Genomic DNA, 23,454 nt, shown 5'->3' on the forward strand with positions numbered 1-23,454 from the left:
TTAGATTTCAGATACTTTTTAACAATCGATCTTTCCGAGATAACATATATAAGTACATCTACTGATTATCTTTGTTTTGTCTTTAGTTTCTTTTGAAATTTTTCTACACTTGTGAAATGAGAATTTTCAGACATTCTTCAGATTAACGGCCACTGCTAGTGTGACATATTGAGATTGTAAAGAAGGCTGGAGTATATCTTTGATCCAAGGATCATCACCCTTCCCTCTTCCTACTTCATCCATATGATAATCTTCATCAACAAAACTAGGTCTATAATAATTGATGTCAAGTATTGTGGTGATGACTCAGATGTTTATGACTTTTTCCTTGACATATACATCTTCCTTATAAAACAAGTCTTTATGTACCACAAAATCTGGTACATGTATAGTGGACTAAAACAGATTGATTGATTGATTGGTGTTAAAAACCACTCTCATCACTATTGTGCCATTTCATAGCAGTCAGTTTTTGTTGGTGGTGGAAGGCCCAGTCTGCACCAAAATCTTTTCCAACTACTAAGTCCGAAGACTAAAACAGACCTTCAGTAACGTGAGTTATTGTAAGTGAAGGTCTAATAAATCTTATGTATAAATTGATGTAACAAGTCTTTACATAGCACACAAAAACATCTGGTATAGAGGACTAGAACAGGCCTTCAGTTCTTGTCAAGAGAAGTTCTAATTACAGTATATGAGGTTAATTACCTTTAATTCATTAAAGTTCTATTTCTTTTTTGACAGGTCTAGCTTTCTACCCATACAACATATGCAATCAAAAATAAAAGTGAACACACTGAAATGTACTGCCTGCTTTACTGATCATGATAAAATTTCATGTTAAATAATAGAATAAAATGCTCCGCAGGGCGCAGCTTGATACGACCGCAGAGGTCGAACCCTGAACAGTTGGGGCAAGTATGGACATAACATTCAAGCTTGATACAGCTCTGAATTTGGATTGTGATTAAATATTTGACACAGCATAGGTTTCTGACACAGAATGAATGTGGTCTAAGAACTTAAAAATTTTAAATTGGACATTCACCTATTATGGTCCAATATCCAAAATCTAAATACATGGTTAGATTCAGCATATCAAAGAACCCCAAGAATTCAATTTTTGATGAAATCAAACAAAGTTTAATTTTGGACCCCGATTTGGACCAACTTGAAAACTGGGCCCATAATCAAAAATCTAAATACATGTTTAGATTCAGCATATCAAAGAACCCTAAAAATTCAATTTTTGTTAAAATCAAACTAAGTTTAATTTTGGACCCTTTGGACCTTAATGTAGACCAATTTGAAAACGGAACCAAAAATTAAGAATCTAAATACACAGTTAGATTCGGCATATCAAAGAACCCCAATAATTCAATTTTTGATGAAATCAAACAAAGTTAAATTTTGGACCCTTTTGACCTCAATGTGGACAAAGTTGATAACAGGGCCCAAAAATCAAAAATCTAAATACATGGTTAGATTCAGCATATCAAAGAACCCCATATATTCAATTTTTGTTGAAATCAAACAAAGTTTAATTTTGGACCCCGATTTGGACCAACTTGAAAACTGGGCCCATAATCAAAAATCTAAATAAATGTTTAGATTCAGCATATCAAAGAACCCTAAAAATTCAATTTTTGTTAAAATCAAACTAAGTTTAATTTTGGACCCTTTGGACCTTAATGTAGACCAATTTGAAAACGGAACCAAAAATTAAGAATCAAAATACACGGTTAGATTCAGCATATCAAAGAACCCCAATAATTCAATTTTTGATGAAATCAAACAAAGTTAAATTTTGGACCCTTTTGACCTCAATGTGGACAAAGTTGATAACAGGGCCCAAAAATCAAAAATCTAAATACATGGTTAGATTCAGCATATCAAAGAACCCCATATATTCAATTTTTGTTGAAATCAAACAAAGTTTAATTTTGGACCCCGATTTGGACCAACTTGAAAACTGGGCCCATAATCAAAAATCTAAATACATGTTTAGATTCAGCATATCAAAGAACCCTAAAAATTCAATTTTTGTTAAAATCAAACTAAGTTTAATTTTGGACCCTTTGGACCTTAATGTAGACCAATTTGAAAACGGAACCAAAAATTAAGAATCTAAATACACGGTTAGATTCGGCATATCAAAGAACCCCAATAATTCAATTTTTGATGAAATCAAACAAAGTTAAATTTTGGACCCTTTTGACCTCAATGTGGACAAAGTTGATAACAGGGCCCAAAAATCAAAAATCTAAATACATGGTTAGATTCAGCATATCAAAGAACCCCATATATTCAATTTTTGTTGAAATCAAACAAAGTTTAATTTTGGACCCCGATTTGGACCAAATTGAAAACTGGGCCCATAATCAATAAAATGCTTCGCTGGGGCGCAGCTTGATACGACCGCAGAGGTCGAACCCTGAACAGTTGGGGCAAGTATAGACACAACATTCAAGCTTGATACAGCTCTGAATTTGGATTGTTATTAAATATTTGACACAGCATAGGTTTCTGACACAGAAAGAATGTGGTCTAAGAACTTGAATTTTTTTAATTTACCTATTATGGTCCAATGTCCAAAATCAAAATACATGGTTAGATTCAGCATATCAAAGAACCCCATATATTCCATTTTTGTTGAAATCAAAAAAAGTTTAATTTTGGACCCCAACTTGGACCAACTTGAAAACAGGGCCCATAATCAAAAATCTAAACACATGTTTAGATTCAGCATATCAAAGAACCCCAAGAATTCAATTTTTGTTAAAATCAAACTAAGTTTAATTTTGGACCCTTTGGACCTCAATGAAGACCAATTTAAAAAACGGGACCCAAATTAAAAATCTAAAAACACGGTTAGATTTGGCATATCAAAGAACCCCAATAATTCAATTTTCGATGAAATCAAACAAAGTTTAATTTTGGACCCTTTTGACCTCAATATGAACCAATTTGATAGTGGGGCCTACAAATAAAAAATCTAAATACATGGTTAGATTCAGCATATCAAAGAACCTCATATATTCAATTTTTGTTGAAATCAAACAAAGTTTAATTTTGGACCCCAATTTGGACCAACTTGAAAACTGGGCCCATAATCAAAAATCTAAATACATGTTTAGATTCAGCATATCAAAGAACCCCATATATTCAATTTTTGTTGAAATCAAACAAAGTTTAAATACTGGACCCTATCTTGGACCAACTTGAAAACTGGGCCCATAATCAAAAATCTAAACACATGTTTAGATTCAGCAAATCAAAGAACCCCAAGAATTCAATTTTTGTTAAAATCAAACTAAGTTTAATTTTGGACCCTTTGGACCTCAATGTAGACCAATTTAAAAAACAGGACCCAAAATTAAAAACCTAAATACACGGTTAGATTTGGAATATCAAAGAACCCCAATAATTCAATTTTAGATGAAATCAAACAAAGTTTAATTTTGGACCCTTTTGACCTCAATATGAACCAATTAGATAACGGGGTCCACAAATAAAAAATCTAAATACATGGTTAGATTCAGCATATCAAAGAACCCCATATATTCAATTTTTGTTGAAATCAAACAAAGTTTAATTTTGGACCCCAATTTGGACCAACTTGAAAACTGGGCCAAAAATCAAAAATCTAAATACATGTTTAGATTCAGCATATCAAAGAACCTCATATATTCAATTTTTGCTAAAATCAAACAAAGTTTAATTTTGGACCCTTTGGACATTAATGCAATTTGAAAACTGGACCCAAAATTAAAAAATCTAAATACACTGTTAGATTCGGCATAACAAATAAATAAATGTGATCAAAGATTTTACAAATCTAATGCGCCATACTGTGCAATTAAAGATTACTTCTTGAAATTTTTCAATATTTGAAATTTGAAAAAAAAAAATATTTGAAGAATAATTCTTTTTAATTTCTGAAATCTGAAATGAGAAAAAATTGGCCCCCCACAATTTCTTTTTATCCCCCCCCCCTTTTTCCCCCAAAAAAATTCTTTCCCTCAAGATATGGTCATAATCTCAATTCAAATTTCCAATGGAGTTGGCAACCATAATTACCCATTTAAATTTACCATAGTGCTAACTTAATCTATTTTATAATAGAATTAATAAAAATATAGTGTCAAATCTTTCATATGGATTTTTTTGTAAAAAAAAAAGATGAAAACATTTGCAGATATTTTTACTGGTCTTCCTTTATAAATATGCATTTCTTTAAACATAATTTAAAAGCAGTGTAAGGGAAGTAACCAAAACGTTGTATTTGGATTACCTCCCTTACACTGTTTTAGATTATCTTTATTGTTCATTAACCATTACTTTATACATAATTTAAAAGCAGTGTAAGGGAGATTATTTCAATGATGTATTTGATTTATCTCCCTTACACTGCTTTAAATTATGTTTTGTACTAAAGTATTTGTCCATTAACCAGGACAACCTTGTTTTTCCCCCTTTTTTGCCCCTAATTCCTAAACGGTTTGAGCCATAACCCCCCAAAGCAAATCCTAACCATCCCTTTGTGGTATGGAAACTTGTAGTATAATTTCAGAGAGATCCATACACCGTTCCACAGTTATTGTCTGGAAACTAGAAAATGCTCATTTTTGGCCCCTTTTTGGCCCCTAATTCCTTAACTGTTGGTACCATAACCCCAAAAATCAATCCCAACCTTCCTTTTGTGGTATTTAACCTTATGGTCAAATTTCAAAAAGATCCATTCACTTAAACTAAAGTTAGAGTGCGAAAACCAATATGTATTCGGACGACGACGCCGGACGACGACGACGCCGGACGACGACGACGCCAACGTCATACCAATATACGACCACAAAATTTTTTTGCGGTCGTATAAAAATCTAAATACATGTTTAGATTCAGCATATCAAAGAACCCTAAAAATTCAATTTTTGTTAAAATCAAACTAAGTTTAATTTTGGACCCTTTGGACCTTAATGTAGACCAAATTGAAAACGGAACCAAAAATTAAGAATCAAAATACACGGTTAGATTCAGCATATCAAAGAACCCCAATAATTCAATTTTTGATGAAATCAAACAAAGTTAAATTTTGGACCCTTTTGACCTCAATGTGGACAAAGTTGATAACAGGGCCCAAAAATCAAAAATCTAAATACATGGTTAGGTTCAGCATATCAAAGAACCCCATATATTCAATTTTTGTTGAAATCAAACAAAGTTTAATTTTGGACCCCGATTTGAACCAACTTGAAAACTGGGCCCATAATCAAAAATCTAAATACATGTTTAGATTCAGCATATCAAAGAACCCTAAAAATTAAATTTTTGTTAAAATCAAACTAAGTTTAATTTTGGACCCTTTGGACCTTAATGTAGACCAATTTGAAAATGGAACCAAAAATTAAGAATCTAAATACACGGTTAGATTCAGCATATCAAAGAACCCCAATAATTCAATTTTTGATGAAATCAAACAAAGTTAAATTTTGGACCCTTTGGACCTCAATGTGGACCAATTTAAAAACGGGGCCCAAAATCCAAAAACTTAATACACGGTTAGATTCAGCATATTAAAGAACCCCAAGAATTCAAGAATAAAACCCCATTGAAATTGATCAAGAAATAAGCAATTTATACGAAGTATCTTCTTTTGCACAATACTGTGCAATTGAATATTTCTTGCTATTGTGCAATACTGTACAATTGACAATTTCTTGCTATTGCGCAATATTGTGCTATTGGATATTTCTTGCTATTGCGCAATACTGTGCAATTGAAGATTTCTTGCTATTGCGCAATACTGTGCAATTGAAGATTTCTTGCTATTGTGCAATACTGTGCAATTGAAAATTTCTTGCTATTGCACAATACTTATTAGATAATAATTTACACATCCTGTTTGGTGTGTATCTCCTACCATATCATTATTATTTGCTTTTAAATATTAATCAGAAATAACCAACTTAAAATGGAAAATTTTAAAAGAAAAAAAAAAAGGAAAAAAAGAAAAAAAAAGAAAAAAAAAAAATCCCCCCCCAAATTTTTTGAACCCCCTTATGATTCATCACCCCAAACTCAATCCCAGCCTTCCCTTTGTGGTATGGTACCTTGCAGTACAATTTCAGAGAGATCCATACACTTGAACACAAGTTATTGTCTGGAAACTAGAAAAATGCTTATTTTTGGCCCCTTTTTGGCCCCCAATTCCTAAACATTTCGGGCAATTACCCCCAAACTCAATTCCAGCTTTCCCTTTGTGATATGGAACCTTGTAGTACAATTTCAGAAATATCCAAACACTTACACACAAGTTATTGTCATGAAACTAGAAAAATGCTTGTTTTTTGCCCCTTTTTTGGCCCCTAATTCCTAAAATTTTGAGGCAATTACCCCCAAAATCAATTACAGCCTTTCCTTTGTGATATGGAACCTTGTGGTACAATGTCAGAGAGATCCATACACTTACACACAAGTTATTGTCTGGAAGTTACAAAAATGCTTATTTTTGGCCCCTTTTTGGCCCCTAATTCCTTAACTGTTGGTACCATAACCCCCAAAATCAATCCCCACCTTCCTTTTGTGGTATTGAACCTTATGGTAAAATTTCATGGAGATCCATTCACTTAAACTAAAGTTAGAGTGCGAAAACCAATGTGTCTTCGGACGACGACGACGACGCCGACGACGCCGACGCCGGACGACGACGACGCCAACGTCATACCAATATACGACCAAAAAATTTTTAATTTTTGCGGTCGTATAAAAACAAAGGATATGGGTCACAGTGAGGGCATCAACAGGAGTTTAAGGTAAATGTTTTGATACAGTTATCACATAAACTTAATATTATCAATGATCCATGAAAATAAGGTCATGGTCAGATGAACCTTGCAAGGCAAGTATGTACACATGCACCAATAAAGTTGGCTTATTGCTTAAATTAACTGAGAAATGAACATAACTAACACTTTATAGTTGACCAATGAACCTTGAAAATGAGGTCAAGGTCAGATTAACCCTGCAAGAAAGACATGTGCACCTTAAATTTATTCCATACACCAAATTATGTTAACCTGTAGTATTGCCCATAGTATCTAACAAAATAAACCTAAAAAGAAAACCTAATTTGGATCACTGATTCTTTGAAATGAGGTAAAGGTTGACTGAACCCTGTCTGATGGACAGGATGTGTAGAAGTTGCAATGTTTCTATTACTAAATATAGTTATCCTATCATTCATAATAAATGAAAATATTATACGCACGTCACTTTTTCAAAGAAATAAAGTTCAACAACTTCTCAATGTCATATCAGAAATTTATGAAAAACTAAAGGGAGGTTATCTTAATAGATATAAACAAGTCCCCAAAGTTTCATGAAAACTGCTCAAAGCACTTTAAAGATATTGTCCGAAAACTGGAAAATCACCCCTTTTTTATGAATAAAATCCCATAACTCAGAAACATAAAATCTAAAATTTATAAAAACCGAAAGGGAGCTTAAGTCAATAGATTTAAACAATTCACCAAAGTTTTATGAGAACTGCTGAAAGCATTTTCAAGTTATTGTACAAAAACTGGAAAATCAACCTTTTTTTAAATGAAAAAAACCCCATAACACGGAAACGCAAAATATAAAATTTATAAAAATCGAAAGGGAGCTTATGAATGTCAATAGACATATTTGATTTTTTGATTTTTTGGTGTTTTAAAGCCACTTTTAAGCACCGCTTTTGGGCTATTTTAGTGGCGGCCAGTTTTTATTGGAGGAAGCCAGAGTGCCCGGAGAAAACCACCGACCTTCGATAGGAAAACTGACAATCCTAGTCAATTAAGATTGGAGTTGAGTGCACCCGCACGAGCAGGGTTCGAACTCACATCTTCAGTGTTGACTGGCTACAGTAGCAACTACTTAGACCACTTGGCCACCGAGGCCCCTCAATAGATATAAACATTTCACCAAAGTTTCTTGCAAATTGGTGAAAGTGTTTTTGTGTTATTGTTCGAAAACTGGAAAATCCCCCTTTTTTAATGAATAAAACCCCACAACTCGGAAATGTAAAATCTAAAATTTATAAAAAAAAACGAAAGGGAGCTCACGTCAATAGATATAAAAGATTCACCCAAGTTTCATGCAAATTGGTTAAAGTGTTTTTGAGTTATTGTCTGACATGTTGACGACAGACAGACAACGGTATACCATAATACGTTCCGTAAACGGGCGTGTAAAAACTATACTTCTTTCAAGAAATCTCTGAACCATGAAAATGATGCCAAGGACAATGGACATATGCCAAAAAGAAACATCAGAAAATAATGCATCTGTATACATTAGATAGGAAGTATCCAGGTCTTCTACCTTCTCAATTTTCCATGTTCAGAAGGTTTAATAAAATTTGAAGTTTCTCAAAATGAAGTGACTGTATAGCAGATATGAAAATCACTTACATAAGTTAAACATAATAATGTTCCAAACCAAAACTGAAACAACTCCTTATATAAAGTTGAGTAATGTGTAACAAAAAGTTATAGAGTGACAAACAGACATACGGACAAGGCGATTGCAGTTCACCCCTACTTCATGAGTGGTGGTACATGTAAGATAAATAAATGGAAGATTGCAATGCTAATGATTAACCTATCCTTCACTTCTATTTATCCTAAGGAATCATATATATACTATCCTTGAGAGGTTTAAAGTGCGACAGGAAGAGGAATTAATTGGTGTCTATTTATATACAAAACCATCAAGTTATGAATGACAATAAGTGTTTGAGGAAGTAAGGCTCTTATTATTTAATGCTGTTTTTTTTTTACTATTTTTTTTTGGCTTTCTACAAATAAATGACTGTTGATATTCAGCTAAATCTACAGAGGGCGCAAAAAAAGAGCAATAATTTCAATGTTTCATTCAACAACAACCATATCATATCACAAGTAATGGTTATTACCATAGCCACTTCAACTATAATCACAAGAGTTCATTAAAAAAAACTCATGTATAAAACATCAAATAGAAGGGATCACTGAAATGTGCAAGAATTATTCAATTGCAACCCTGGTTAAGGCACACTTTAATCTTATGTACATGGATACAATAGAAATAATATGCAATGTATTATAGTGACAGTCCATATGTGCAATGGTGCAATGATAATGTTTTACGATATATTTCTTAAATGATCCTAGTATATATATTTGTAGGCAGTTTGTATATTTTCCCTTTGATATTTTTGCCTAATAATTTAATAATGGACCGGACCTAATACTGGAAAAAAAAGTAGGCAATGACTTCACGTAACACCTTCATGCCCATCCGCATCAATTTATCAATGAAATGCACGCCACTTCATTCATACAACCAAACAACTATCATAACGTTTTCTACCCTTAAAAAAATAGTTTTACTTACTTAAATTCGCTTTGTTTCATATTCTCAAACAAAAAACATTTAGTTCAGATAAACTTGCCAATAAAAAAAAATAATGGCATTTTATTTTTTTAAACTGACTTCATCAGCTCAGATATAAGCTCTCCCTTGTGGGCTCGCTTGATAATCTTGCTGATGAAGTCAGTATCAAAACAAAAAATGTCATTATAATTCTTTATATATACTGTGGATTCATTATTATTCATTGGACACCAATTTTCGTGCGTTTCGTGGTTACAGGGGAACCACAAATTAAAATTTTGAACAAATTACTAATTTTCTGTAGAAATGGATGCTGACTTTTGTAAAACCACAAAATAAATATCAATGAAAATGCAAGATTTCCTCAATCCCTGAAAATTGGTACCCACGAAAATAAATTAATCCACAGTGCAATGTTTATATTGACGTTGAACTTTGGAGTTAAATGCAATTGATAGTTTTCATTTCCTTAAATGGATTGAAATCATTCATTTGAAACTAGTTTATAACATTAGTGAAAGTTTATCAAATCATTATTAAATGTTAATATATAAAACATAAATTTTCAACCTATTTCTATTGCATTTCAACATATCATCCCTTTAGAAAAGTAAATTTATAGCATTGGTACATGACTTGTAAACAAATCCGGTTTTTTTCAATTGACTACATCATGAACATAGGAATACAGTTTTTTTAGTAAATTAGTCATATAAATTACAGTAGATTTACATGGTTTAAATATCAATGACAGAATCCCAATAACACAAAGATCCAATTAAGGTAAAAATATTGCTCATCATCATGTTCATACAAGTCCTACAATAATAAGCATTCCCTCACATCAGAGAGCAATATAATCTCTAAGTTGCTGGTCCATAAGGGTTTCTAAAGATACAAAATGTTTAACCTAGCTTCTCTTATGCCTCTCTTATCTAGGGAAAGTGTGAAGTTCTCTGTGTGTTAAAATAATTTTTGTAACAATTAATTGACCAATCTACCTATTAGATTTATTGTTACTTTGTTCCTGAATTCAATAAAATATTTGAAATGCTTTGTAGTAGACTTAGATATTAAATTTTCTAGTTCTTTGTGTAACAGTCAGCAGGAAGACATGTTACCCTACCTGAACACATTCTGACTATGACGTACAACCTCACACACTAGAGGTGGACAAGCTAGCAGGAGACCACCAAGGCAGTAAAATATCAATCCCCTGACTTAGGACAGGTATGTTTATACATGGTGGGGTTACACTAATCTTATTACTACTCTACACTGTCTGACTATTTCAACCAGTGATGAATAATTGTTGACCATTGATGAACTCTAAATAACCTTGAGCTGTCATTTAAACATTATTTATCATAACTATAAGTGTCTGAGAGATTTTAAGTGGTCCTTTAAAAGTTTACATCCTCATCTTGTGGTCTTTGTCGATAGTTGTCTCATTGGCAATCATACCACATCTCCTTGTTTAATAAAGTATGCTAGTAAAACTGAAAAATTTACATTTCTTTATATAATTGATATCAAGCTATTCAAATGAAATACTTGAGAGAGTAAAATGCAAATATTTTTGTAAACAAAATACAATCATTTCAGCTAAGATAAATTGTATGCCTTTCAGAAAGAGTTATCTACCATTTACAATGTATATCCACAAATATGACAGACAGCAATTAATAACAATCACTGCACATACAAAATGTGGCGGTGTTAAACAAGTTTGCAAAATCTCAACCCTCCCTCTAACCTTGGACAGTGTTGAACTAGCACAATATAAAAACAAACTGTAAAAATAAGATTTTTTTGTAGAAGGTTAATCGACAATTGGACATGCCATCAACGGAATTTCTACATTTTCAGACTATACGGTAAAGGGTAACAAAAATGAAATAAAGTAAGTCTAAATAAGAAGATGTGGTATGAGTGCCAATGAGACAACTCTCCATCCAAGTCACAATGTGTTAAAAGTAAACAATTATAGGTCAAAGTACGGCCTTCAACACAGAGCCTTGGCTCACACCAAACAGCAAGTTCAAAGTCTGTCCATATTTACTCAAAAAAAGTCTGCACCAACTATAAAACTTGTACAACTGAAGGTATAATAAATTTTCTGCAACAAATTTTTTTTAAAAGATGATTACTTATACTCTTCCCTGAAGGTAGATATTGCCTAAAATCACAGAAGAAAGGTAAACATTCAAATCAATTTACAAAAGACAAGAAAACAGGATAATTGTTGATGGAGTAGTCTGAAGACATGGCCAAATTGAATTTAATTCTAATTCCAATGTCTATAGCTAAACACAAGGCCATCACAATCAATAGATCCATTGGTTAATTTGGTTTGATATGTTTTAACTTTATATGTATTGATTTGGACACATTATACACATTCTTTATTTCCAAGAATTATCACTTTCTCATAATTGACTTTGGCATCATTGCTATATAGAGGGAACAGTTCTAAGGAAATAAAGGTTTAAAAGCTACGCTTTCTATTCAATCAATTTGAACTAATCTTTAAGCAATGAATAGCAATTATATAACCAATAAACATACTATTCTGTGTTTACATAAGGAATTTAGTCAGATAAAGATTGTGGATACACTATTGAAGGCCTCTGATCAAATTAACCCACACTGGTACGTACTGATCCAACTTTAAGTATATAGACCTAGCTTGGCTTCATGAATAAACAAGGCAGGGGGTCTGCTCCCTCCTGAAGCTATCAATGTTATTCAAATGAAATAGTGTACATTTAGTAATTTGAGTGAGGCTAAATAATTGCCATGGAATGAGATATGAAATCTTTATTTCTCATATTTTGGTTAGAATAGTATGCCCTAGATAGTTGTTCAGTTCCATACATATTAGTCTCCACCATGTCGAAATGGATCTTTCACATGGAACAGACTCAAATGTCATTATAAGTAATAGATGATATCAAACATATCTACTTTCGGATGATCAAAAAGCTATTTCAGTAAATATTTTATTCAAAATGTTGCATCATTGTGTTTTATTGTCTGTAGATTGATTGTTGGTGTTTTATTAATAAAGGTAGGAAGCCGAAGAGCTAGGAGTAGCAGGAAAACTGGCAATCCTAGTCAATTAAAATCAGACTCGGATGCTGTTTAAAATATTTCTTTTCCATTTATAGGATCCTGAGTATCTCAATCCATCTTTTCCAGGAAATATTGCATCAGAAGATGGCATTTTAATATCAAAAAGAGAGGCGAAGGATACCAAAGGGACATTCAAACTCACAAGTCGAAAATAAACGAACAACGCCATGGCTAAAAAGAAAAAGACAAACAAACAGTTCACAAAACTCAAAAAGAGTTTATATCTTGTCAGTGTCTTATAAAGATTTTCAACAAACATAACAGATTACTATTACTAGAAGGATCAGGCAGTTTTAATTTGTTTTTGAAGCAATTCTGTAAAAATACATTTTCTTCTACATGTATATGAAGTTTTATGTACCAATGAATCAGGTGTCAAGAGAAGCAATTTTCTGACATGATACTATATGGAGCTTGTATATATAGCTCAACTGGCAGCTATCATAAACAATTTTGAAAAACCACAATTACATGCCCATTCCACAATAATCAGTTCAAGTGTCATCAGTAATTTCTATTAATTATATAAGTATAAGACCCACATTCATATATGTTTATTATATTGTCCACAATTAATTTGTATTCTTTTTATATCTGATAACCTTAGTGAAAGCCCTGTTAGATATAACTATTTCTTTGGAGACATAAAAAATACATGTATCTATTATTTGAATCTCCTCTAATTTTGTATTGTGCTATTATATATTGTACACAATGTATGTATAAAAAAAGTTATGTTAAGCATGTATGTACAATAAAATAAGTTATGTTAAGCATGTATGTACAATAAAATAAGTTATGTTAAGCATGTATGTACAATAAATTAAGTTATGTTAAGCATGTATGTACAATAAATTAAGTTATGTTAAGCATGTATGTACAATAAATTAAGTTATGTTAAGCATGTATGTACAATAAAATAAGTTATGTTAAGCATGTATGTTCAATAAATTAAGTTATGTTAAGCATGAATGTAAATATAAATAAACAGATTTTTTTTTAGCATGCATACTTACAAGTACATCAAATATAACATCTTTAAACATAAAATGTCTGCTGGAATCTAGAAGTATCCCTCTATGCTGAAATCTTGGGTAGTCATTTATTGTGGTGTCTTTGATGTATAACTAAAATAAACATTACAAAATTGCTTTCTATAATTCTGTGTTGTGTGAAAGAATTTTCAAGTCATGTAATTTTTTAATTTGACAAAAATAAACCTGTTTTTGGTAGGAAATCCAGAAGGGGACATATTGTTATTTCTTCACATTCAATTCAAATCTCTAAGCACCAGACTGACATTGTAAAAATAAGAAGATGTGGTATAACTGCCATTGAGACAACTCTCCACCAGAGACCAAATGATGTAGAATTTAGCAACTATAAGTCACAGTACGGCCTTCAACAATGAGCAAAACTTATACCGCATAGCAAGCTATAAAAGTCAGCAAAATGGCAAATGTAAAACAATTCAAAGGAGGAAAAATAACGGTCTCATTTATGTACAAAAAAATTTACGAAAAACAAATATAATATACAGTGACAAACAACAACCACTGAATTACAGGCTCCTGACTTGGGACAGGCACACATTATGACATAGAATATATAAAGCACATTTTAAACATGGAAACTTGACAGATTACATTTTTCTCTTAGATCCCCAAACTGCAATGCACATGTATGATCTTTCAAAATTGGATCTAAACATTTCATATTAAACATTTTTGAAAAGGTTAAGAAAATTGTTTTTTTATTCAATAAATTGGACGGATAACATGAATAATGTTCAATGTATTAGTTAATTTCAAGAGAGCATTAGTACCTCATCATCAACACCTCTAAATACCAGCTGACTGAAAGTTTCTAGTCCTCTTATGGCTCCCCAGACTTCATTGGCCCAAATATATGATGCCTTCCTCTTCACAAACAAATCATCTGTAAAGATAAAAACATTTTATATGTTAATCTTATATTCAAACCTAAACTACAAAGAACGTTATGATAACGTTCATACTTTGATGTGAAAACTGGAAATAAAAGGCATTTTAGTGTTTTTAAACTGTATCTAGTTATATACGTATTCCATGTAGATGTTATTTTTTTTTCGTTTTGTAAGTAACTAAGGTTGGGACAATTCCAAAGTTCATCAAGGTCACAATGAATCATAAAAGTTTACATTTGGAGTGAAAATGTCTCAGCATTTTTTTGTACCTTTCATTTCATGACTTTATTTTGAAATTTGACTTCTTAAAAACAAAAATCATTATCTTGAAGGCAATAACATATAAAGTATATATGTTATAAATACAAATTACTTCTCTTCTTCAATTTCTTACATGGATTCAGGACTTTTAATTGTCTACCTTTTTTAAATTAAGGACCTAGCCTTTTCAATTAGAAGTTTTACATGCAAAAAAGACCAAATTGGGAATTTTTAATTGTACTGATTATTCAGTCACATTGGGATTTCCCTTTCCTTAAGCTTCCTCCTTTTGACCATACAGCATAAATAATTGCATCAGTCCAACAATCTAGACCCTCATAAAGTAATCGAAGTTATTTTATGTCAGTAAGCTCAATGGAGTACATGGGTCTTTCAAAGTTTTAATCTTCTCTCAAAAATTGCAAATGATGCAGGAATCAATAAGGTGTAATACTGTCAAGTCTGGAAATTTTTTTCACCCAGTCAGTACTTTATTTAATGTTAATTTTAAATGAATGAAAATACAGAAAAACTGAATTTACTGCCAAGCATTCTAATTAAATAACTGTGGGAAACCAACCAACCAGCTAAGCTCCTGGACTGATTCTGAAAGATAATATTCAGTTAATGACGTAACTACTGATCAGGACAAATACTGAAGTACAATTATGTTTCAATAGGGTCCAGAAATTCATGCAGGTTCTTGCCTGCCTTACTAAGTTGATGGTTTATTATACGGATTAGAAGTATGAATTAAATACATTTTAATATAATTTAATATGGATGTAACACGTCTTCTGATTGGCTGAAAGTTTTTTGTCTATTAGCTCATAGACATAATTTTGTCATGTGACCGTGAGATCATCAATGTTATTTTCGTGATTTACTCCGGATCCTTAAAAATGGAATTTAGAATTAAATTATAACATGTATAAGGAATGACTGTAATATTTTTTCTGTCTATTTGAAACAGCATCAAAAATGTGGTGCATACTTTTATATAACCCACATATTCAGTGTGCACCACATTTTTTATGTTATTTCTTAATTCATAGACAGAAAAAAATATTACAGTCATTCCATAAATATACAAAATGCTTCCTTTTTTGCAATTTGCAACATCTTTCTTATTAATTTTCTTATGTAACATCTTGCTCTTATGCATAAATAATAACAATAACTACCATTCAGGGGGCTCCAGTAGGGTACCCCCCTTTTTTTTAGGACGTAGTTGCTTATAATGATGCCTCATGTCACCAGTCACTTTTTAGAAAATTTAAGTGAGGTTTTGAAGATTTTAAAGGTCACCATGGTCACAGGTTGTTTAAATGAGACATCAAAGTCTCAAGTCAGATTTGACCATGTTGAAGCCCAATCAAGCCGCACAATTTTGTAAAATAGTCATTTATTATCACATAGACGGTAGACAGGTTTATCAAGGACTCTGCTTGCCTCCAAACTCTTGTTGCAATAAAAATTTCAAGCCTTAATTTTTTGTCGCCAGTATCAAACATGCATCACATTTTGTTATTCATTCATATGAAGTCAATTCCTACATATGACCATGATGACATCAAATATGAACCAAAATTTTAGAATATACATGTGAAAAAGTTTCTCCGACTCATAACATGCATAATTTGTATATATAACTATCCTTATTATAAAAGCAAGCATATATATATATATAACAAAACATAGGTGCTTGCTTATATTGAAAACAAAAGCGAAACAGCAGTGTGCCTATCTTTCCTGTGCTAACAATGAACCCTCAGTCTTTCAAGAACCAGTTAAGATACTTGGTCTGTATCACGGTATGTGCCATAGTTACAAAATCAAAATAGTTTATATAATCAAAATAATTGAAAAGTAAATGATATTAAAGCTGAGATAGTTGAAGTTGATAACCATTCTTTCTTCTTTTGGAAAATTTTGGAAAAAAAACACCTTTTTGTATTGGGAATTGAGCTGGTTTTTGGCCCTATGGATTTAACTATTAAAGTACTAGTATTACAGTACTATAATGATTGTATCTTGACGAATTTACCAAACATAACCATTGTTTTTTTCTTCAAATTTCCATACTCTTACAAAACTGATATTTACAAATCTCATGAACGTAATTATGGTAAACATGGTAAATGTAACTTTATACAATATCAAACATGTTTGAATTCCATACATTTACAATGCTAGCAATACATACAATAAAACAGGTTGTGTAATGTACTGAATGTAACGAAGATACATGTATGTCTCGCCTGTAATTAATTGAATTCAATACATTTACAATGATCATGATGATGGCAATACATACAAAGTAACAGATTGTCTGATCATGCTGATGTACTGAATTATCACAAACTGATGACACAGAGAAAGTTTTCGTCTGAGGAAATTTTGGTAGTAAAACTTTTAACATGTAAAATATGAAAAACTTTTCAAGTCAAAGAACCATGACTGGAGGTAAAGGGCCATAATCTCTATGGATATGCAAATTCTTATACATCTGCATACCAAATATCATTGAATTATCATAAGTGGTTCCCTCAAACTTCAGCATGTCATGACATGAAAACGATGCAAAAGTTTCAGAGTCTATGAACCATAATTGAGGGGTCAGGCCAAATAATTTCAATGAAATTGAGATTTGACGATGCTACTTGAACTTCATACCAAATATCATTGAGTTACTATTAGTGGTCCATCTTAAACTGACCTTATCAAAGACTTTAACATACATGTAAACTATTCAAAAGTTTCAAAGTCAATTAATAGACCACAACTGAGGAGAAGGTCAAAATAATCCCCTTGGAAATGAGAAGTGCCAATGCTAATATAACTGCAACCCAAATCTCATTGACTTACCATTAGTGGTTCATCATCTTAAACTGACCTAATCACAAACTGTAACATTTAAACTTTAGCAAAAGTCAAAAGACCATGACTGAGGGAGCAGGAACAGATAATCTCCATGGAAATTATCAGAGATGTGTCAATACTAATACAACTGCATACCAAATATCATTGACTTACCTTGCCATAATTAGGTTCCCCTTAATTTAAACTTACCTAATCAAAACCTTTAACATGTCATTAGATGTAAACCATGAAAAAAATTAAAAGTCAAGGAACCAAAACTAAGGGGTCAGGCCAAATAAATTCTAACTGATGATAATGCAGCTGGAAACACCACAGCCCAAGTCACGCCTTTTCAACTTTCTCCATGTGAGACAAAAATGAAATAATTTACTAAATTTTTTTACAGCTTTCAAAATTAACGAGTTAACATGTTAATAAAGAGCTGCGCCATGAGTGCATGATACGCCCGTCGCTTTTCAAAGAATAAAGTTCCATAACTCCTCAATGCCAATTCCGAAATTTATAAAAGAAACTAAAGGGAGGTTATTTTAATAGATATACAACAGTCACCAAAGTTTCATGAAAACTGCTCAAAGCACTTTTGAGTTATTATCCGAAAACTGGAAAATCCCCCATTTTTTATTAATAAAATCCCATAACTCGGAAACGTACAATCTAAAATTCATAAAAATCGAAAGGGCACTTACGTCAATAGATATAAACAACTCACCACAGTTCACGAAAACTGATGAAAGCATTTTTGAGTTATTGTCCGAAAACTGGAAAGACAGACAGACGGATGGACAAAGGTATACCATAATACATCCTGTAAACGGGCGTATAAAAAGCTCTAATAGCTTGTGAATATGTTAAGGATTTAAAAATTCCATAAATATGTTATATGGACATCGGACTCCCACTTCTCTTAAACTGAGTTTTACTGTGCGTACTGTTGTGCGTTTGTTTTTTCTACATTGGCTAGAGGTATAGGGGGAGGGTTGAGATCTCAAAAAACTTGTTTAACCCCGCTGCTTTTTGCACCTGTCCCAAGTCAGGAGCCTCTGGCCTTTGTTAGTCTTGTATCATTTTTAATTTTAGTTTCTTGTGTATAATTTGGAGTTTAGTATGACGTCCATTATCACTGAACTAGTATACATATTTGTTTAGGGGCCAGCTGAAGGACGACTCCGAGTGCGGGAGTTTCTTGCTGCATTTAAGACCCATTGGTGGCCTTCGGCTGTTGTCTGCTCTATGGTCGGGTTGTTGTCTCTTTGACACATTCCCCATTTCCATTCTCAATTTTAGAAGTTGAATTGAAATAAATAAATCAAGGGCTTTAATAGGATTTAATGAAAATAAACGTCTACAAGTCCTCATTCCATCATGGATTAACTAATATTGTACTTAGCTGTTAAGATTTTAATTTGATTACATTAAACTATTTTTTTTTTTGGCCATTCTACTAGTACTAGTTAGTCAATTTAAATATAAGCGCACAAAAATGTGTGCATGTTCAATGCCTTTACAACCCTATAAAATTACAAAAAGAAGCATTAAATTTTTAAAACTACACTTTAAGCCATGACATTGCCAATCTAATCAGGCCTTTTATTTGTTTTTCTGTGCTTTATTTCTAATTTGTCATGGCCAGCACATCCAGTCATACATGTAGATGTTGAATTTTTTTTTTGAAATAAAATATTACTTTTGGAAAGCCTTGGAAAATTTTAAATACAGAATGTATGAAAATCTATGTAATGTAATTATATATATACATGTACATATAAATAATCTGAACATAATGAAAGTGTGGTCTTGTTTGGCCAACCTTGATCACATTATATTATTTTCAGTTTTCTGTATATATATTGTACATGTTTTGTATTCTGTTGTTTAGATATTTTTACCTCCAAGATAAAAATTCATGAAACATTAATATACCTATTCAGGGCTCACACTACTTCAGAATCATAGGGAGAAGTGACTTCTCTTTTTGAAATTGAGAGGGAGAAGTGGTGAGATTTGAAAGAGAAGTGCTTCTTCGCTCACGGCGCTACAATGTTTGGTTTTTACTATAATACATTAAGGGCCATATGTATCTTTGTTTTTTTTATATTGTTCAATTTGTACCTGGGTATACAATTAAAGTAACTGTTCAAATTTAAAGTTGTTTAATTTTATCATATCTAGTTGCATAATCATATGAATCCTCTTTTCAGAAAAAACAATTAAATATCTGACACTAATAAAAAAGATTTTTTTTTATATCAAAAAGGAAAAGAAAGTTGTTATATCAATTAAATAAAATGCTCCGCTGGGGCGCAGCTTGATACAACCGCAGAGGTTGAACCCTGAACAGTTGGGGCAAGTATGGACACAACATTCAAGCTTGATACAGCACTGAATTTGGATTGTAATTAAATATTTGACACAGCATAGGTTTCTGACACAGAATGAATGTGGTCTAAGAACTTAAAATTTTTTAATTTACCTATTCAAACCATATCATTATTATTTGCTTTTATATATATATAAATCAGAAATAACCAATTTAGAAATGGAAAATTTAAAAGAAAAAAAAGGAAAAAAAAGTCCCCCCCCCCCCCCAAATTTTTTGAACCCCCTTATGATTCATCACCCCCAAACTCAATCCCAGCCTTCCCTTTGTGGTATGGTACATTGCAGTACAATTTCAGAGAGATCCATAAACTTGAACACAAGTTATTGTCTGGAAACTAGAAAAATGCTTGTTTTTTTTGGCCCCTTTTTGGCCCCAAATTCCTAAACATTTAGGGCAATTACCCTCAAACTCAAACCCAGCTTTCCCTTTGTGATATGGAACCTTGCAGTATAATTTCATAAAGATCCATACACTTACACACAAGTTATTGTCCTGAAACTAGAAAAATGCTTGTTTTTTTGCCCCTTTATGGCCCCTAATTCCTAAAATTTTGAGGCAATTACCCCCAACATCAATCCTAGCCTTCCCTTTGTGGTATGTTCCCTTGCAGTACAATTTCAGAGAGATCCATACACTTGAACACAAGTTATTGTCTGGAAACTAGAAAAATGCTTATTTTTGGCCCCTTTTTGGCCCCTTATTCCTAAATGTTTTGGGCAATTACCCCCAAACTCAATTCCAGCTTTCCCTTTGTGATATGGAACCTTGTAGTACAATTTCATAAAGATCCATACACTTTCACACAAGTTATTGTCATAAAACTAGAAAAATGCTTGTTTTTTGCCCCTTTTTGGCCCCTAATTCCTAAAATTTTGAGACAATTACCCCCAAAATTAATCCCAGCATTCCCTTTGTGATATGGAACCTTGTGGTACAATTTCAGAGAGATCCATACACTTACACACAAGTTATTGTCATGAAACTAGAAAAAATGCTTGTTTTTTGCCCCTTTTTGGCCCCTAATTCCTAAAATTTGGAGACAATTACCCCCAAAATCAATCCCAGCATTCCCTTTAAGATATGGAACCTTGTGGTACAATGTCAGAGAGATCCATACACTAACACACAATTTATGTCTGGAAGTTACAAAAAAGCTTATTTTTGGCCCCTTTTTGGCTCCTAATTCCTTAACTGTTGGTACCATAACCCCCAACCTTCCTTTTGTGGTATTGAACCTTATGGTAAAATTTCATAGAGATCCATTCACTTAAACTAAAGTTAGAATGCGAAAACCAATGAGTCTTCGGACAACGACGACGACGACATCATACCAATATATGACTGTAAAAATTTTTTGCGGTCGTATAAAAACTACTCTGTTATCATGTTCATGAAACTGAGTATTTCTCATTAAAAAGATATATAAATTGAACAGTTTAGCTTGGACATAATATAATTATATTAGTGTAATAGTCCCAGAGTTGAGCAACTTTAACTTATAAATTGAAACAATGCATATACATGGAAATATATACATTAATCAAGAAGATCTAACCAAAAGTATGTTAATGCGTGTGGAATGCGTAATTTTTCCTTTTGGGATCAATTTTGGTCTGTCAGCAGTGCCATTCATGCGTCCGTAGTCATAATCGTAAAAATCCAGATTTCGGTCATAGCAGGTCCGTTTCTGATGAAATTCCAACTCCGATCTGTAGTTGTACAATAATATGCCCAATAATTTAAATGACGGACGAAAAAAAATTTACAAAAAATAAACAATGTTTGACACACTATTTGGAAAGGAATATGACGTTTTTAATGCAATACAAGGATAGCAAATTTACTTCAGACAAATTTCATCAAGTTCTAATGAAGTAACAACTTAATTTGCCGAAAGTTAGAATGATTTAATGCCCAAATTCAAGCTCTGTCTGCTTGTAGTGGTTCTTAGCATTGTGTATGAGTTTTATAAAATTTGGATGAGGCAAACTTAAGTTAGAGTGTGGAAACGAAAATAGGACGGGCGGAAAGACGGAAGAATAGATGGATGGTTGGATGTACAGACAGACGGACGGACAGTCAAGGGTAACACATAATGCCCCCTTGGTCTACTGCAGGGGCATAAAAATGCCTCATCACAAACTTTAACATGTACAACAAGAGTGCACACACTGAAATGTCTCACCTTCTTTACTTATCATTGATATTATGTTGATAGTCCTAAATATAAAGCTTTATTACAACTGTCACATAAACTTAACATTAACCAAGTAAACTAAACATTGACCAATGAACCATGAAAATGAGGTCAAGGTCAGATGAACCATGCTAGGCAGGCATGTACAGCTAACAATTCTTCCATACAACAAATATAGTTGACCTATTGCATATAGTATTAGAAAAAAAGACCAAAACTCAAACACTTAACTTTGACCACTGAACCATGAAAATGAGGTCAAGGTCAGATGACACCTGCCAGCTAGACATGTACACCTTACAATCATTCCATACACCAAATATAGTAGGCCTATTGCATACAGTATTAGAAAAAAAGACCAAAACTCAAAAACTTAACTTTGACCACTGAACCATGAAAATGAGGTCAAGGTCAGATGACACCTGCCAGCTAGACATGTACACCTTACAATCATTCCATACACCAAATATAGTAGACCTATTGCATACAGTATTAGAAAAAAAGACCAAAACTCAAAAACTTAACTTTGACCACTGAACCATGAAAATGAGGTCAAGGTCAGATGACACCTGCCAGCTAGACATGTACACCTTACAATCATTCCATACACCAAATATAGTAGACCTATTGCATAAAGTATTAGAAAAAAAGACCAAAACTCAAAAACTTAACTTTGACCACTGAACCATGAAAATGAGGTCAAGGTCAGATGACACCTGCCAGCTAGACATGTACACCTTACAATCATTCCATACATCAAATATGGTAGACCTATTGCATAAAGTATTAGAAAAACAGACCAAAACACAATAACTTAACTATAACCACTGAACCATGAAAATGAGGTCAAGGTCAGATGACACCTGCCAGCTAGACATGTACACCTTACAATCATTCCATACACCAAATATAGTAGACCTATTGCATACAGTATAAGAAAAACAGACCAAAACACAAAAACTTAACTATAACCACTGAACCATGAAAATGAGGTCAAGGTCAGATGACACCTGCCAGTTGGACATGTACACCTTACAGTCCTTCCATACACCGAATATACGAGACCTATTGCTTATAGTATCTGAGATATGGACTTGACCACCAAAACTTAACCTTGTTGATCCATGAAATGAGGTCGAGGTCAAGTGAAAACTGTCTGACCGGCATGAGGACCTTGCAAGGTACGCACATACCAAATATAGTTATCCTATTACTTATAATAAGAGAGAATTTAACATT

The 23,454-nt window shown here is 32.6% G+C and overlaps 1 protein-coding gene across 3 annotated transcripts in view; it reads right to left on the reverse strand.

Moving 5' to 3' along the window:
• The window catches only part of LOC127701475 (uncharacterized), a 104,705-nt gene that overhangs the window by 43,521 nt on the left and 37,730 nt on the right, over positions 1-23,454 (reverse strand). For all 3 annotated transcript variants that reach the window (XM_052205347.1, XM_052205348.1, XM_052205349.1), the window contains 2 exons: positions 14,375-14,487; positions 13,566-13,676 (listed from right to left, as the gene is read on the reverse strand). In XM_052205347.1, coding sequence (XP_052061307.1) covers positions 13,566-13,676; positions 14,375-14,487 — 224 coding nt within the window. The remainder of the gene's footprint in view (positions 1-13,565; positions 13,677-14,374; positions 14,488-23,454) is intronic.

This window comes from Mytilus californianus, unplaced genomic scaffold (genome assembly GCF_021869535.1).
Source record: "Mytilus californianus isolate M0D057914Y unplaced genomic scaffold, xbMytCali1.0.p SCAF_5, whole genome shotgun sequence".
Taxonomy (NCBI): domain Eukaryota; kingdom Metazoa; phylum Mollusca; class Bivalvia; order Mytilida; family Mytilidae; genus Mytilus; species Mytilus californianus.